The sequence below is a fragment of the Vulpes lagopus genome, chromosome 4, assembly GCF_018345385.1.
Source record: "Vulpes lagopus strain Blue_001 chromosome 4, ASM1834538v1, whole genome shotgun sequence".
Taxonomy (NCBI): domain Eukaryota; kingdom Metazoa; phylum Chordata; class Mammalia; order Carnivora; family Canidae; genus Vulpes; species Vulpes lagopus.
Genome location: NC_054827.1, coordinates 132,189,847 through 132,209,101, shown reverse-complemented (window position 1 = coordinate 132,209,101; position 19,255 = coordinate 132,189,847). Strand labels below are relative to the sequence as shown.

At 34.8% G+C, this 19,255-nt stretch overlaps 1 protein-coding gene across 1 annotated transcript in view; it reads left to right on the top strand.

Annotated features, from left to right (window-relative positions):
• Nucleotides 1-19,255, top strand: part of NSUN7 (NOP2/Sun RNA methyltransferase family member 7) — a 55,524-nt gene that overhangs the window by 7,594 nt on the left and 28,675 nt on the right. Inside the window, exons 3-7 of the mRNA XM_041752052.1 lie at nt 1,026-1,084; nt 1,435-1,565; nt 12,998-13,150; nt 13,550-13,733; nt 14,869-15,079. Of these exons, the coding sequence (XP_041607986.1) occupies nt 1,026-1,084; nt 1,435-1,565; nt 12,998-13,150; nt 13,550-13,733; nt 14,869-15,079 (738 nt within the window). The remainder of the gene's footprint in view (nt 1-1,025; nt 1,085-1,434; nt 1,566-12,997; nt 13,151-13,549; nt 13,734-14,868; nt 15,080-19,255) is intronic.

The window sequence follows — 19,255 nt, the reverse complement described above, 5'->3', positions numbered from 1 at the left end:
ACTTCTTTTTAGTTTTCCCATCTCCCAAATAAAAAACTGAAATTCAATGTGTACCGTGCATATAAAGCATTTGTCACATGATGTAACAAAAGGAACATTCATTTACCCCATGGAGCTTTTTCAACATGTCCGCTTGTTTCCACCTTGTACCTTTGCAATTATCTCTGCCTAGAATGCTCTCTCCTCCCAGATCTTTCCATGGCTAACTCCTTGTCATTTGGGTCTTATTTTTTTTTTTTTTTAAGGAAAGTTTTTTTTTTTTTAATTTTTATTTATTTATGATAGTCACAGAGAGAGAGAGAGAGAGGCAGAAACACAGGCAGAGGGAGAAGCAGGCTCCATGCACCGGGAGCCCGACGTGGGATTCGATCCCGGGTCTCCAGGATCGTGCCCTGGGCCAAAGGCAGGCGCCAAACCGCTGCGCCACCCAGGGATCCCTCATTTGGGTCTTAGATTAAATGGCATCAATGTCTTCACCAGTGAGTCCTACCAGATATTTCAGTAAGAAATAATACTGACCTATGACAAACTCTTTGAAAGAATGTAGGAAGAGGCAACACTTCCCTCTTACTTTACAAGGCCAGTATAACCCTGATACCAACATTGATAAGGATATTATGAGAAAAGAAAATGATAGACCAATATCTCTTGAGCATAACATGGAACAAAACTAAATAAAATATTACCAAATCAATCCAGCAATATAAAAATGATGACATTTAAATTAGATCCTCTTTAATGTTTTATAAAGGATATTAACTAAAGGTTGGAATTCTTTTTTACTGCTTTAACTATTCCAAAAATGCTCCTTTGACTAGGATTTTGTGTGGTACCTAGATCCCAAGGGTTCCGGATTCAAAAAGATGACAGGTATTCATCATGTGAGTCTTTGTCAAGAATTGAAATATATTTTAGATATGAAAGTAAAAACAATTGGTGGTGTTGTCTAAAGTATATTTTGATTCCAAAGTTTTCTTTTTCATTTTTGGTATTTTCAGTAACAGATTTTTTTCCTTGTCTTGCAGTTCAAGATATTTTGGAAACAATATTAATAGATAGCTATATCTTCCCAAGTACCACAATAGTAAGTAGACAACTTTTACATCATTAGCTGTCTCATGATTGTTATTTAGAAAGCACTAACAAGCCTTTAGATTAAAATAAAAACTAGTTTACTTGATGCTGAGGCCTCTTCAAAACACATCCTGAACTCTTTCCTACTTCCAGTTCTAATCCTAGTACTTTCATTGTGATGACATAGCAAAAATTGTCTCTTTGAAAAGGTTTATTTTTTTAATGGATTTTTTTTTTTTCTATTTGGAAGTCCTTCTCTGTCTCTCAATACAACCAGACTATGAAAAAATAGTGGAATGAAAAATATTTCTATTAAATATTGTTTGTATACTTTTCTTTATGTGTGTTTCCCCTTGGTAGCCAGATCACTTGAGCAGTCTTATTATTGTGATGCTGTATGATTTCCAAGACAGAAAATTTCAAGCTCGTCTCCTTTCTGATAATGAAGAGCCCATAGCAGAAGTTCAAGAAGTAGAGAGTCTTCTTAACAGGTAATTGTGAAAGTACAAAGAGTATTTTATATGAAATAATTATTAGTATTTTCATTGGTAAAATTGTATACCATATAATGTGTAGATAAATGTCAAAAAGTTATAGAGAAAAAAATAAAAGTTCATGTTTCTTGAGTTCCTTTACAAACCTTCTTGAACAGGTTAAGTATTCTGTTTAAAATTAAGTTGTTGGGACGCCTGGGTGGCTCAGCGATTGAGCGTCTGCTTTCCCCTTGGGGTGTGATCCCGGGATCTTGGATGAGTCCTGCATTGGGCTCCCTGCAGGGAGCCTGCTTCTCCCTCTCTGTGTCTCTCATGAATAAATAAATAAAACCTTAAAAAAAAAAAATCGAGTTGTTTTTGAAAGCTTGAATTGTAAGATCCAACTTGTCTTTGAAAAATCATTAGAAATTCCTAATAATGTTTCAGCATATACATAAATTAAACCTCATTTGAAACAGCTATTATTTATTTACTTAGGTCTGTTTATAGCTCTTAAAAAAAAAAAAATCTAATAGGGATTCCTGGGTGGCGCAGTGGTTTAGCGCCTGCCTTCGGCCCAGGGCGTGATCCTGGAGACCCGGGATCGAATCCCACGTCGGGCTCCTGGTGCATGGAGCCCTGCTTCTCCCTCTGCCCATGTCTCTGCCTCTCTCTCTCTGTGTGACTATCATAAAAAAATAATAATAATAAATAAATAAATAAATAAATAAATAAATAAATAAAATATATCTAAAAAATAAAAAAAATCTAATGTATCAAACAAGAAAATTCCAACAGAAGATAAGAACCCACTACTTTGCCAAATTAAAAAGAAAAAAGAAAACAAACCTTTTACGTAATTAAGAACAAGCTAACAAGTTTTAAATTTGTTTTCTTTATAGCCTAAATCTTAGCAGAAACCTACTATGGGGATAGTAATAGTACCTACCTGAAAAGGTGGTTGGGAAATTTAATTAAATTAATGGGCATGGGGCAGCCTGGGTGGCTCAGCGGTTTAGCGCCACCTTCAGCCCAGGGCCTGATCCTGGAGACCCGGGATCAAGTCCCACCTTCGGCTCCCTGCATGGAGCCTGCTTCTCCCTCTGCCTGTGTCTCTGCCTCTCTCTCCCTCCTCTCTGTGTATTCTCATGAATATTTATATTCATGAGAATATTCAATATTTATTTATATTTATTTATTCAAATATTTATTCAATATTTATTTATAAATAAATAAAATCTTAAAAAAAACTAATGGATATGAAATGTTTAGCTTAGAACCATATGCATAGTAAATGGTCAATAAATGTTAAGTGCTACTATCATTAAGGCTTTTGTTACCATGTTGTTAAACTTTAATGGAAAGCAGAATATAACAATGATAACAATCTGGTAGGAAGATTTTTCCCTGAAACAATTATCAGTATGATATCTGATTTTATATTGTTAAAGGAAATTAAAGCAGTTTCATTTAAATTATGAGGCCGGAGGACTAAGGTAATGACACAACAAAAATAACTTACATTTATTGAGCACTTAATATGTATCAATCACTGTTGTGGAGCTCTTTAATTATAACTCTCTGAGGAGGATACTATTAGCAACCTGTATTTTAACACGTGGAAAAACTGACACACAGACATTTTACAGAAACCTACCTAAGGCTATAGATCCAAGAAGGGAGTGACCGGAATTCAAAATCTGGAAGGCTGATGCCAGAGTCCAAGCATTACCCATTTAGATGCTACTACTCCTTCCACTTAGGATAGTTAGGTTTGGCTGAAGGACTCTGAAAGATTAAAGACCTAGTCATAGCTCATGTCAGATGTAGCCATAAGAAATTGTAAGATGGAGAACAGCAAAAGCAATCACAGGTGTATATTCTCTGTGTTAGATAAGTAAGGATCTCACCTGGTTTTCCATGTGGGTTTCTGGGCAACCCACACCTCACTGCCCATCCCACTACTGACTGGACTACTTGCCTTCCAGGACAGGCATCCAGATACATCAGAGGAAATTGATGGGGCAATATGCTATGGGACAGACTTTGAGTTTCAGCTTTGCTGAGCTTCCCTCAGTTTCTGTTTGACTTAGTTAGGACTCAGGAGACATTGATGAAAGTCCCAGCATAGTCTTAGTGAGCCTAATGAGAGCTGGGGTTAGCTTGAGTCAGCCAGGAAAGCCACGGGGCTCTAACCAAATTAGAAAGACCAGACTATGATTTCCTCAACAGCAGATTTTCTAGCTGAATGCTAGCAGGGCAGTGAAGAGGACAAGCAAAGGCCATGGCTCAGGAAGCCTGAGGAGCCGGAAGATACTATCAAAGGATTCTCGATTCCCTAGATTTTTCCCTTTCCTCAAATACCATGCTACCTCCTGCCTTAACATATACTGGTTACATTCTTGTCAATGCAAGAGTTTTTCCCCTTATAGAAACCAATAATGGTTTATATAATGCAAATCGTATTCCCAAATTAATCAGTTAACCAATCAAATTAATTTGTACTATACTTAATTTATAATCTGGTATAGGAGAAATGTATTTTAATCAAGATATGTTTTTTTAAAGATTTTATTTATTTATTCATGAGAGACACACAGAGAAAGAGAGAGGCTGAGACAGGGAGAAGCAGGCTCCATGCAAGGAGCCTGATGTGGGACTTGATCCCCGGTCCCCAGGATCACACCCTGGGCTGCAGGCGGCGCTAAACCGCTTCGCCACCGGGGCTGCCCAAGATATGTTTTAATGTGTTTAATCGAAATGTGTTTGAATCAAGAATCTTAGCTTTTAAGTAATAGAAACCATCTTCAGTTAGTCTGAGCAAAAATGGAAAGTGTTCTTACAAAGATACCGGGGTATCTCAGGCAACTCAAAGACTCAGAAAGGGAATGAAGCCAGGAATTGGAAAGGTGTTAAGACTTTCTTTATCTTTGCTTTTTAAACTTTTTATCTCTACTTCTCTCTTAGTATCTGTTCCATTCTCTTTTTTTTCTGCATATCTACCTTTTCTGCTTCTCTAGTCTATATGGAAAAAGCCCTACTCTTCTTGCACTGTAGTTCCTAAGCCTACATGTTACAGTTGTGTTTTAGTTTTTTCATTTACATTAACTTATTTTATCATCTCTGCACACCAATTCTAAATTCTAGGTTCCCCAGGAATTTGATTGGCTCCATGGGGTTTGGGTGCATTCCTTTGGGCCAGTCCTGCATAGCCAATAGAGTGTGATTCTGAACTCAGACAGGATGTTGACTTGTATGAAGATCAACCTCTGTAGACTTCCAAGGGCTTCTGTTGTCCCGAGGGAAGTAGAATCATTTTAAGCTTGAACTATACCTTATTATGTTTCTACTGAAAGGATAAGAACTAATTTTAAGAGGTGATAGAAGTGATTATTTAGCAAGAAACTGAATAAGAATGATTTCCTTCTTATAAAAATTATGTTTGATCTTTGTTGTTATCCTTTCTACCAGAGATCCTTGTGGTTTTTGTTTTTTTAAAAAAGATTTTATTTATTTATTCATGAGAGACACAGAGAGAGAGAGACAGAGACACAGACAGAGGGAGAAGGAGGCTCCATGCAGGGAGCCTGACATGAGACTCCATCCTGGATCTCCAGGATCAGGCCCTAGGCTGAAGGCAGTGCTAAATAAACCACTGAGCCACCCGGGCTGCCCGAGATCCTTGTGTTTTATACTCTATGTACCAACTGTGTCTTTTCCTTTATTCATGGCTTTAGATATACAATCCAAGATGATATAAATTATCATTTTGGACATACGCAGGGTCCTTAAGAACTCATTCCTTGTATAGATCAATTATGTTTTTAATCCTACATGCATGGGTTAAATAAAAAGATACGACTGTCACTTCCTTTCTCATTCTCCATGCCCTCACACTAGCCCAAAAAAGAGTTTCTATCAAATAATTTTGTTTTTTAAAGATTTTATTCATCTATTCATGAGAGAAAAAAAGAGGGAGAGGCAGAGACAAACAGAGAAGCAGGCTTCCGGTGGGGAGCCTGATGCTAGACTCAATCCCAGGACCCCAGGATCACGACCTGAGCCAAAGGCATATGCTCAACCACTGAGTCACCCAGGTGTCCCACTACCAAATAATTTGTTGGACTTTTGTGAGGCACAATTGGAGAATGAGCAGTGAAATACTAGAGACGCAGCAGGAGGGGAAAGAGTTAGTAGTCCATCCTTCCAAACCACTCAAAACTGTTCCTCCTGATATTTTCGACGTTACATTATGGCACCAACATCTACCTAGACTTCATCCTTGATACTTCTTTCCTCCCCTTTCCTATACCCATACCTTACTTAATGCTGTAACTCCAATTGAAAAACATGCTTCATTGGTCTACTTTCCATTTCCACTACTACCTTCCAAATCCAAACCACCAGCTTGCTATGCTAGCTTCCTTACTGATTTCCCTGTCTATAATGCATACTTTCCCACAACCTATTCTACATGGCAGGTACAGCAGTTTTTTGAAAATGTAATTATTTGATCATAAGAGAGTGTCTGGAATTAGACTTATCCTCCTACTGTAACAACTAGAAAACTGGACAAAATATATGAGGCAAAGATTTGGGGCATTAGACAAGATACAGCACAGAAACTTGATCCCTAAGAGAATGAAAACAAATGAGATGAGCATTAGAATAGTCCTGGCTTTATACCTAGAGGTACTTTCCAGCTGCAATACAGGAAGAGGAAGAGCCCAAGAGGAACATGGTAGTCCCACTAAGAAAACAGAGATTGGAATTTTGGAAGGCTGAATAATAATTTGTCTTTTCTTCTTTGTTCTATTAAAGTGGTAAGGTAATTTATATTGAATGATTTATGAGTGTTAAAACCAATCAGGTAGTTTGGGGATAAATAACATTTGTTCAGATATGTCTCTTTTCTTGTCTTCCCCAATTCTCTCATTCCCTATAATACTCCAGTTTCTCATTTGCCAAAATTCTCCCCAAATACTTATTCCTGGGTTTTTATGTCTCATATTCTTTCCACCTCTTCTTTGGAAACTCTTAGGTTATTTTACTTAGGGAATATACTAATTCACTAACATTGTAAGTATGATGTCTGATTTTATATTTGCACAGTAAATTCAAGCAATTGACTGAAGATTATCTTTTGGCATTAAGAAAATGTTCAATTTAGGGGTGCCTGGGTGGCTCAGTTGGTTGGGCATCAGACTTTTCATTTCAGCTGGGATTGTGATCCTGGCATAGTGGGATGGAGCCCCACATTGGGCTCTGTGCTCTGTGTGGAGTCTGTGTGGGATTCTTTCCTTACCCCCTACCCCTACCACCACTCACACATGTGCTCTCTGTGCTCTCTCTCTCTCTCAAATAAATAAAATCTTGAAAAAAATATTTATGTTTAAAGAGAACCACACATACACAATATACAAAGATAAATTTGAATGTTAAGGCTGGAAACCATAAAACTCCTAGAAAAAGACATAGGCAGTAAGTCTTTGGCATCAGTAATCTTTGTTTGCACCGGTCTCCTCATATAAGGGCAACAAAAGCTAAAATAAATAAATAAATAAATAAACAAACAAACAAAAGCTAAATAAAAATAAAAGTTTTGTACAGAGAAAAAATCATCAACAAAACAAAAATGCAACCTACTGAATGGGAGAAGGTATTTGCAAATCATACATCCAATCAAGAGTTAATGTCCAAAATATACAAAGAATTTACATAACTTAATATTAAAAAAACACAACCAATTAAAAAAAGGGGAAAGGACTTGAATAGACATTTTTCCAAAGATATAGATGGCCAGCAGGCACATGAAAAGATGTTTAACATCACTTTATATCAGGAAAATGTAATTCAAAACCATAATGAGATACCTGACACCTATCAGATTGGGTATTATCAAAAAGACAAAAAAAAAAAAGTGTTGGCAAGGATGTGGAGAAGTGGAGAAAATGAATCCTTGTACACTGTTGGTGGAAATGTAAATTAGTGCAGCCACTGTGGAAAGTAGTATGGAGGGTCATCAAAAAGTAAAAATAGAACTACTATATGATCCAGCAATTCCACTGCTAGATACTTATCCAGTGAAAATGAAAACACCAATTCAAAGAGATACATGCATCCTTATGTTCATGGCAGAATAATTTATGATAGCCAAGATATGAAAGCAATACATGAATGGATGAAGATGGGAGATACATATACACACATAAAACTCAGCCATAAAAAAGAATAAAATCTTGCCATTTGCAACTACATGAATAGACCTAGAGTGTGTTATGCTAAGTGAAATAAGTCAGAGAAAGACAACTAACATATGCTTTCTCTCATATGTGGACTCTAAAAAACAAAACAAATGGACAATCGAAACAGAAATAGATTCATAGATACTGGAAATAAACTGTTGGGTTACTAGAGCATGGAGGGTTGGGGTGAGCAAAATGAGTGATGGGGTTAAGAAGTACAAACTTCTAGTTATAAAATAAATAAGTCATGGGATGTAATGTATAATATAGGGAATATAGTCAGTATTCTAATAACTTTGGTGACAGATGAACTAGACTTAATGGGATCATTTCATAATGTCTAAAAATATTGACTCACTGTTATATAGATGAAAGTAATATTGTATATCAATTATGCATCAATTAAAAATAATGAGTAAATAAACTGAAGGAAAATGGTATATTAGGACTCTATTCTGGTAACTGACAGTACTCCAACTCAAGATTAGGTAAAAGAAAATTTAGTATAATGTATTTCCTGGAAGATTGAACATCAAGATGGCAGGAAGGGCAGAGATGTGGCTATACTTCTATTAACTTAGTCCTCTGACTTAAATATCATCAGGATTCTCTGACTCTAGTCTCTGCTTCTCTGTGTGCTTTGGCTTCATTCTTCTCCCAGAATGGGAAATGTGGCTGCTGACAACTCAGGAGCTTTACATCTTACAGCACCGACACTAGATAGACTGGCTTGATTCTTCCTACATACAAAAATTGTCTGACCCTGCCTTGAGTCAAGTGCTCACTCTCTACCAATCAGCTGTGGCCAAGGAGACTGAGTCAGTTAGGGACACCTTCCAGGAAAATTGTATGAATGGAGGGAGGAGAAGAACATTTTTCAGGAGACAGGAATTTCTATTCCCAGAAGGGAAGCAGTGCTTAGAATGCAAACTAGTAGGTTTCTCCTATAAGTGGAAACATTGGTATGCTAAATATGTCGACTAAGAGAAGGAACTCCCATTAACTAGGTACAGTCATAGCTGCTGGTCAGATCAGCTACTAGTCAGAATATTCCCTGACTTAAGGAAAGCAACACAAAAACATATAGGAAATATGCCTTTTTTCACATGTGTGGTTGTGATGGGGCCATGCTATTCTTAAAATACATGTTTCTCTTTATTTCTTTATTCTTAGAAAATTGCATTTCTCCACTATATCATGAACAATCACTGACTTAACCAAAATAACCCATATGGTTCCTTATGAAGATAAGAGAATAAAATCTATTATGAGCAAGTAATTTGGGTATTTTCTTTTTTATTTATGTACTATCCAATTACATTAAAAATATTTCTACTTACCTTCTGTCCACTTTTTCTATCAATTATGTTTTTCCAATGCTCTATAAGAATACATATGAACATTTTATTCTTTTTTTTCTGTAAAAGAACTTCAACTCCTTTATGATATTTGGAAATCCAATAAACTTCTAATTACATAAATTAGAAGGAAATTAATGGAAATATTGGGAAAAGTTCTTTTTGCCATTATTTGTAGATGTAAAGTTTCTTGGGATACACTGTATTAGGTATAATTTGCTATTGTGTATTAGTTTATTTCATTTATGGCCCAGGATATTGTTATCTTCCTTTAGAGGCACTTCCTTTCTTTGCTGTTGGAAGACCACAGCTAGACCTGGGACACTAACTAAACCAGGCGGCCTGGTCTAATCTGGGATTGAGATGATTGGAAGCTGTGCGTCAGTCCTCGTTTAGGTGTTATTCCATTTTATTTTATTCCTAGGGTTGTCTTTTGGTAACCCTGTCCAAAGCCTGGGGACTTATCAAAGCCCCACACCCATAAAGTTGGTATGCCCCCAATTTCCATTTTTGTTCTTCATGGCCCATGAGTCATTGCAAGCTCTGCATATCTCTCAACTTCTCAGGCACATATTTCAAAATTGGCAGATACTTTCATATATGATGCCTCTACTTGGAGCACACACTTCCTTAATCCTGGCTAACTCCTACTTCTATCCTTATGGCCTGGCCTAAATGTAACTCCTGGGAAACTTTCCTTGACTCTCATAGCAGTGCCCCTCCCTTGTGCCACCACAGTATCCTGCCTTCTCTTGTCATGAATACTGATGACATTTAAAAATAATTGCTTGTCTCCCCTTACCAGATTCTACACTTCATGATGATGGCAGGAACAGCATCTTCCTTGCTTATCCCTTTGTTTCTGGGACCTAAAACAGTGCCTGGAATATTATAAGAATGCAAATATTTGTTCATGAATTAATTGATACTTCTCTATGCTTAAGAGGCTTCTATTTCCTTTTTTTTTTTTTTTTTTAAGAGGCTTCCATTTCCTGCAGAAAAAATTCCCACTTCCTATGCATGGCATATAAGATTTTTTTTGGGGGGGGGCATATAAGATTTTTTGTGATGTGAGTCCTGGATCTCTCACCACACCATACTCTATAAATATGCTTTGCTGTTTAACATCTCTATATACATGGTGCTCTGCCCTGTGTGTCTTTTTTCCTTTTGTGGACTGGAAAATTGATGCTATTTGTGGCTTCTCTTGTGGTCTGGAAAATTCTTGCTCTTCTTTAACAGTTTAAAAGAGAAGTTTAGGGACACCTGGGTGACTCAGGCAGTTAAGCATCTGCCTTTGGCTTGGGCTTGGGTCATGATCCCAAGTACTGGGATCAATCCCCACATCAGACTCCCTGAACAGCAGGGAGTCTGCTTCTCCCTCTCCCTCTGATCCTCCTCCCTGCTTGTGTTCGCTCTCTGTCTCAAATAAATAAATAAATAAATAAATAAATAAATAATAACATCTTTTTAAACAAAAATAAATAAAAGAGAAGTTTAAGTTTCTTCTCCTCTTCAAAGTCTTTTTGGGCTGATCCTTGCTCTTTTTCTAATACCTTTACTTTCTTCTGAATAACCTGTCTAATGTCACATAGCTAGTAAGTGGTGGAAGCAGAATTTGAACCCAGGTAATATGATTGCAGAGTCCAAACTGTACTGGCTGGACAGACAGGGAGAGACGGCAGAGGGAGAGGGAATGTGGTATGTTATCAGCAGGGGCTGAAACAGTTCCTGTGTGGCCAGGCATAGATTTGTGGATCGGAGTAGTAGGAATTGAGGACTGAGGTGTCAGTTTAGGTTAAATTATTAATATCCTAGTGTTTCATGATAAAGAGCTTAGATTCTGTCCTGTAACTAATGGGTTCATTTTAGATTTAAGCATAGGAATTACAGAACTACAATTTAACATATAGAAATAGCTCTGGCTATGTTTACACAACAGGTTGATGGCAAACAGATGATTGAGCAACTCTCTGATAGTGTTCAGATTATGGCAGGGGATGGCCTTCTGGAACAAGAATGCTGTGGTTTCCATTTTTGTCATTGCAATCTACCTTACAGCTATGGTAGAAGTTATTAGTAGCTACAGAGTATTTCCCTAACAGAAGTAATGCATGTCTGGTTATCCTGAATAGCATTTGGATTTGGTCTTTATCCTCAATCTGATATTGTATATTTATACAAAAATCTTTGTAACTGTATATATACCTTAAATTACTTTTTGTGTGATTAATTTATATTAAAATTCACAGTCTGAAATATTTTCTCTCTGGAAATTTGGAAATTTATTTCTCTGTGTACTTACTTCCCCCAAATACACAACATATATTTTTCTAGGCTTCATAGCTCTAATTTTTAGGTACAGTGATTGAATAATTCAGTCAATAGCATTTATGGTACATTTGAACTATATAGGTATTTGGAAGGACTATTTAGTCAAAAGTGGTGTGTACTCAGAAACATCTCACATGTATGATATAGAACAGTAATTCATCCTTTTATATTAATTTAGTTTTTGATGTGCATTAATGTATTATGTAATTGTTTTTAGTGTCCTTTGCTGTAGTTCTGACATTAGGAGATAGTACTACACAAATCTAATTTTATTATAGTCCTAGAAGTCTTAATGTTTGATAACCCTTCCCTCTCCTCCCCACCCAAGTGCCCCATCTATATACTCTCTTTCCATTTCTCTCTCCACCTTCCCATCCCTTCCTTCCTCTGTTTCTCCCTCTCTCAATGCATGCACACATGTTCATACACAAACACATTATTAGGTGAAAGGTTCTTGTTCTCCAAGTAAATAAGAATCTATCTTTTTTTTTTTTTCTGAGAGAGAGTGTGTGAGAGGGGAAGGGGAGGGCAAGGGAGAGGGAGAGAGAGATTCTTAAGCAGGCTCCACATGGAGCATGGAGCCTGATGCAGGACTCAATCCCATGACCTTGAGATTATGACCTGAATCAGAATCAGGAATCGGATGCTTAACTGACTGAGCCAACCAGGCGTGTCTGAGTAAATAAGAATCTTAATCTTACTGAGCTTTCTGTAGCCACATACACCACTCTGGTTGTACTTACTTCTTCCATGGCATCTCTTCCCCATTTCTCATTCAAGGTTATCCTTGAGGTTTATTATTCAATTAGATTCTTACTGTGAAAATGCTGATTATAGGTCAAGAATAAGTCCTATATTCTCATTTATTAACATTTTCTATAAGATAAAATCATTGGATCTTCATGGTGATGCTAACCAGTTCTTGTTTTTCTTTTCTGTTATGGGAAAATCAGACCTGGGAAGGACTTCAGATAACAGATTCATGGAAGTTCCTTAATCTTTCAAGGCTACACTATTGGCAACTATGAAAATAACTAGCCCATAGTGAGTGTCTGTTGTGTGCCAGGCACTATGCTCAGTATTTTGCACACATGATTGGTAATCACCACATTAATAGTAAGGTGGTTGACCACATTCTACAGATGAGAAAACAGGCTGAGAAAAAGGATTCATTAACATACCTGAGGTCACACAGCTAGTAAGTAACAAACTGAATTTAACTTCAAATTTGTCTGATTAAAGTCTATACCTCTTTCACTACATAAAATTTCTTTCAGTCAGCAGTTGATATCTGAGGAGATGCATATCTATACAGGGGCAGCAAAAACTGAAAAAAGGAAGCAGCATTATTGGATTTCTATTTTCAAATATTATTTTATACTATGACAATTTGAGGCAGAATTACAGAAGGATTTGTTAGAATTCTAAATCTAATTTGTGAATTTTTCTAGTGGAAAGTTGATAGTCTTGTCTTCAATGAAATAGTCATCAAGAATGGATTTTCTATCTCTAGTTTTAAGACGAAGTTGGCTGCAGCATTGGCAAGATGTCGAATCAAACATGATGCCCTTTCAATTTACCACATTCTTCCAGAAACAATTAGGAACCAGGAACTAAGGGCCTCCACTTTGCCACTTTATGCTTGGATAAATACTTGTAAAATCAGGTATGAGTTTTAATCAAATTCTTTATTCATATTTCAATTTACTAGCCTTTCAAAATAATGTGATAAGAAATACTACCTTTTTAATGGGTGGGGTGGGGCACAGCTAAGGGAGTGATTCAAGAATCATAGTTTAGTTCAGGATCTTATCATCAAATTACCAAAGGTAATTACATAAATATGTTAACTTTTCTGTCTTTAATTACCTTTTAACTTATCATTAGCTAAAATTGTTAAGTTCCATTAGATGCAATGTATATAGTACTATTTTTATTTATTTTAGGAAAAAGATGCTAGTGTTAAATACATTTTTAATATATTATTTTTATATATATTTAATATATTATTTTTAATTACACTTAAAATTATTTTTAATTACAACCTACTATTGCATATTTACAGCCCTGAAGAAGTTTATTATAGTTTGAAGAAAAAAGGTTATCATAAAGTCAAATCTGTATTACATATTGATGATAAAGTCTTTGCTGTGGACCAACATTGCCATGATGTCTTAATTTTTCCATCTCATCTTAAAAATGATCTTCTAAATATAGATCTTTTCAAAGATTATAAACTTATACTTCAGGTAAACAGACATTTACTTTCATTGTGATTCTCAATAATCCTACTTACTCAAAGAATCCACTTAAAAATAAAACCTAACAAACTGACTATATTTTTTATAGATTATCAAGGAAATTTATAAAGTCTAATTTTCAACTATTTTATTGAATAAAATGTATACCCCTACAATCAGTGTTCCTATTGTACTTCAGCATCTTTGTCCCATGTGAAGTTATAAAGTACATGTTCTCCTTCCTGGACTCAGTAGATGGGGATACTTGTATTGCTGGAACCTGAAAGGCTATATTTTTCTCCTCCAAGGGAGTATTCAAAAAAGTGCAATGGTACCTTTTCCAACTTCTATTTCTGGGGAAGATGCTAATACCATCCTGAATTTGAAAATGCAATATGTTATACTTTCCCATTACTTCCTTAATATGGTCTTACGGTCTTGATTTATAAGAGGTATATAATGGCTATCAATGCAGGAAGAGGATGTGAGATTATATGTGGTTTCAATAGAATGAAAAAAAATGATCCAAAAAGTTAGGTTATATTAATTTTTATGTCCTTAGATTCCAATGCTTGGCTCAGATTTACCTTCGTCTTCCCCTTCACACACTCATCTTCTTGGGTGGAATCTCTTGGTCTTATCTTATAGTGATACAAACCCTACAGAGCACTGAGATCAACTGCAGAAACTCATATGTCTAGCCCCTTTTTATAAGCTTGTCAATCATCTTACTTTTAATATCTGTGAATCAGCAGTGATTTAAATGACAGTGGAATGGGGAAGAAAGAATGGTATCAGCTGATGAGTGAGTTTTCATGAAGAGGTAAGAATCGGTGCTGTAGTAGGACATCACTAATCTATTAAACACATTTTGGAGGTTTTGACATTATCATCACTATATAAAAGCTAAATGATAACATTTATAATTTAGGCTAAACAAAGTTAAGTTCTTTGTTTTAAAATTCTTTATATCAGTTATTTTTGTTAACTTTGTCTTCTAACATATATTAAGATGTTTTAAACTCAAATGGATTAGGTATCTCAAGAGTCCTACTAAGTACTTTTTTTTTTTTACTTAAGCAAAAAGAAAGTTCATGCTTCTAGTCAAACCATTTGAAATTCTAATCATATCATTATCTTGTAGGACAAATCTCGAAGTCTCGCTGTCCATTCTGTAAGGGCTTTATTAAATATGGATGATGATATCTTAATGGTCAATACAGGTTCATGGTACACAGTTGCCCATATGTCAGTCTTAACAAATAATAATACCTCAAAAATATTTGTGTGTGGAGTAAAGTCACAAGCTAAGGATCCTGACCTGAAGAATCTTTTTACAAAAATGGGATGTAAAAGTATGTATAAATATTTATTTGTTTGGTGATTAATGTTCTACAAAATTTAGAAATGTCAAAAATGTTTGAATTTGTTTTTTGTAATATAAAAACTCTACATATACTCTTAAAATTATTCACTAATTCATATTACACCAGGGTCTTCTCATTGTTTAATATTGGTTAAACAACTGTAGTTTAAATTAATGAATATATTGGCACTTTGGGATATTGCTTGGCATTAGCTACCATATAATTTGAAGTTCAAACAATAATTAGTTAAAGTAGGTGGTAGAAATTATCATCCTTTAATAAATAAGAACACAACCAAAGGAGTGCTTGACAATGTTAATATCTAGGACTAGAAGTTGGCTTGGGTCTATTATTTGCTTCTTATTTGCAAAATCTTTTCCATTGGATCATGCTGTGACTAAAGATAACATTTTATTATAGGTCCAGGGAGGCTGAAAAACCAAGCAAAACTTTTGACAGATTCACATGGCTAAGGAGACAAAAAAAATAGAATATAAAGCTTGACTTGGAGAGGTAGACTAGTAAATATCTAGAATTTCATATGGAGACAGAAGAAGTATATGCTGGATAGTGATCAGTTATCTAACAAATTGAAGCCCAAGTTCTAGTCATCTCATTCCCAATTGGATTAAGATGATCTGGGATTATTAGTGCCCAGATTTAGCTGCCAATCAGAAGCAAAAGTAAATTTTCTCTGGAAGAAAATAACATCATCCTAGGTCTCATATCATCTCCTAAATTTTTTCAAATATAACGTTTGGCACTCAGTTTAAAAAACAAAAACAAAAAAACCAAGGTAAAAAGAAAAGATGTGACTAATATAAAGAGAAAAACACTGCAATAGGAACAAACTATAGGTGGTTCTAATACTAGAGATATCAGATGTGGACTTTAAAATAACTATGATTAGTATGCTGAAGAGATTAAATGCCAAGTTGTAGAATTTCAGCAGAGAACTGGAAACAATTTTTTTAAGTAAAAAGAAAATTCTGGAACTAAAAAATACAACATGTGAAAATAAGAGGTAAATAAATTTAACAGTAGATTAGAGCTAAGGAAAGAATAAATGAACTGACAAGCCACAAGAAAATATCCAAACTGAAGCAAGGGAAGACAAAGGATTAATAATATGGGAAAGATCATAAAACACACATGAGACTCAGTGATCCAGTGATCTTCCATATGCTGTGATTGAGAACACAGAAAGAGAGGAGAAAAATAATTGAGAAGAAATAATATTTGAAATTAAGGCTGGGAATTTTTCAAAATAGATAAGATAAATTAAGCCACAGATTCAAGAAGCTCTATGAACTTCAGTAAGAATAAATATATAGAAAACATATTAGGTATATTGTGGTATAACTACTGAAAACCAAAGACCAAGCAGTCGAGGTGATAATATATATTACTTTTAATAGAAAAGCAATAAACTAAAAACTAACTTCTCAACAGAAATAACCAAAACCAGAAAACTATTAATATCTTCATAGTGCAGAAACTACCAAGTACATTTCTAAACTCAGCAGAAATTTCCTCTGAAATAAAGATATTCTCAAACAAATGAAATCTGAGACCTTGTCACCAGCAGACACAGTGGAGGATATACTAAAGGTTATTTCTTGAGTAGAAGGAATATTATCTCATATAGAAAGTTGTAGATGCTGGAATAAATGAAGAATAATGGAAAAGATAAGTACACAGGCAAACCAATTATAATCTAATGTCTTGTGGGAGTATAAACTAATGTCTTATGGGGTTAAAATATGTGTATTATATTTAATTAAAGTAAATTACAATGATACATAATTTAGAGAGAAGGAAATAGAATTAATGTGTTTTTATCATCTTTGCTTTGTCCAGTAAATGGTAAAAAATAGTAAATCATTAAGTCAGTGGTGTGTGTTATATCTAGGGTAATGAATAAACAAATAATAAAAGGATGTTTAATAGCTAGGAGGGAGTAAAATGGAATATAGAGTTAGAATACCCTATTAACATAGAAAGGATAAGACAAATAGCAAATAGGTAGATTAAACTTTAAAAAATATATATGTCAGCACATTAAGTATGCATGAATAATACTTGAAATAAGACAAAGAATGCCAGTATTAAAATTTTAAGATCAACAATATGCTTATTTATAAGAGAAATTCTTTACATAAAAGGTCATTAAAAAATTAGGACACCCTCCCTCCCCCCTCCCTCCCTCCTTCCTTCCTCTTCTAAATATACAAATTAAATCCTAAAAAGAAAAAAAAAAAAATTAGGACAGAAAAAGATATACATTACATATACTACTACAAGAGCTATTGACAAAGTAGATTTAAGTTAAGAAACATTACTAGAAATATAATTATAACATTTTCATTAGAAAAATTAAACAGTATGAAAGAAGTATATACTTAATAACATAATATTACATATAACTAAACTGTAGATTTCACGTATGATTTTTGCAAGGTTTCCAGATATAAAATTAGCATACAAATTCAGTTTCTGCATATCATTAACAAAAGTTTGAAAATGAAGCAGATACCTTTTACAATAGTACCAAAAACTATATAACACATTTAGGAGTACATCTAATAAAATATGTGTAAGACCTCCTCATAAAACTATGGACCATTATTGAAAGACAGAAGACCTAAGTAAATATAATAATAGATCATATTCATGAACTGAAAAACTTAATGTCATCAAGATGACCTTTCTCTCCAAATAGATCTGTATGGATTCAGTTCAATCCATATGATACTGCAGAGTACCGAGGAGATGTTTTCTTTTTCAATAAATGGTTCTAGAAAAAATGAAACTGATGTGTGCTTCACACCAATACAAATCTAGAATCTCCTAGAATTTATAAGGGAAACACTTAATGACTAGGATTGGTAAAGATTTCTTAAACAGGACACACAAAGCACTAACCATACAAGAAAAGATCAATAAATTGGAATACAGTAAACTTTTTAAAAATTTATTTTTTTTTTGTTTTTTTTTTTTTTTACTTTTTAAAAATTTAAAACTTCTATACATTAAGAGAGTGCAAAGGCAAACTGTAGAGAGGGAGCATATAAACGGAGGAAGAAAGAAAAAAAAATAAACTGAGGAAGAGTTTTATATACATGTATATAAAGAATTCTTACAAATTAACAATAAAAAGATAGACAACCCAGTTGGAAAATGTGCAAGAGACAAGACCAGTTATTTCACAAAAGAGGATATCCAGATGCAAAAAAAAGAAACTTAGGTAAAAGTAGTCAATCCCATTACTAATCAGGGAAATGCAGTTAAAATCACCACATATCCACAGAATGATTAAAATTTAAAAGGTTTGGAGGGGAGCCTGGGTGGTTCAGTTGGTTAAGCATCTGACTCTTGATCTCAGCTCAGGTCATGATCTCAGTGTTGTGAGTTCAAGCCCCATGTTGGGCTCCACACTGGGCATGGAGCCTACTTAAAAAAAAAAAAAAAGATTACAGTACCATGTACTGGCCAGGTAAGGAACATTGGGAATGCTCAAAGATAGCTGGTGGGACTGTAAACTTGTACAGCCACTCTAGAAAACTAGCATTAATCACCAAACATGAAATATGTATAGACCCTATAACCCACCACTTCACTTCCAATTACCCACCTGAATTTTTCCCTAGTTAACAAGAAAGAATAGGAACCACTAGGTAACCACACAGTTGAGGAAAGGAAGTTTTTCCTTTTAGAAGTATTCCAACTAATAAATGAAAAAGAGATGACAGGATTAAGATAGGTCTATTTTGCAACCCCTTTGCTGGTGCCAGAAAGGCAACTTAATGGATGAGTATGATGTGACTTATGAAGTAGGTTTTTTTGGTCCTCTCTCTACCCTCTTCAGTCTCCTCTCAAAAAAAAAAAGAAAAAAGAAAAAGCCTGAATCTAATTAAGCTTTTTAAAGATCCAACTACTAAGTTATAGGAAGCACAGAAGATAGGAACATGTTAAAGTACACTCTAGGGAATCAATTAGCAAAATCCAGACTGTGGAAAACTCTTAGCAGTACAAATAACCATGTTTCATTCGGAAATAAGTTATAAGGAAAAATGCAAAGGGAACCTTAGAAGAAATTTAAAATAAGGCTTATCAGCTAATTGTAGTGTATGTACCTTATTAATATCTGGATTCACATTAAAA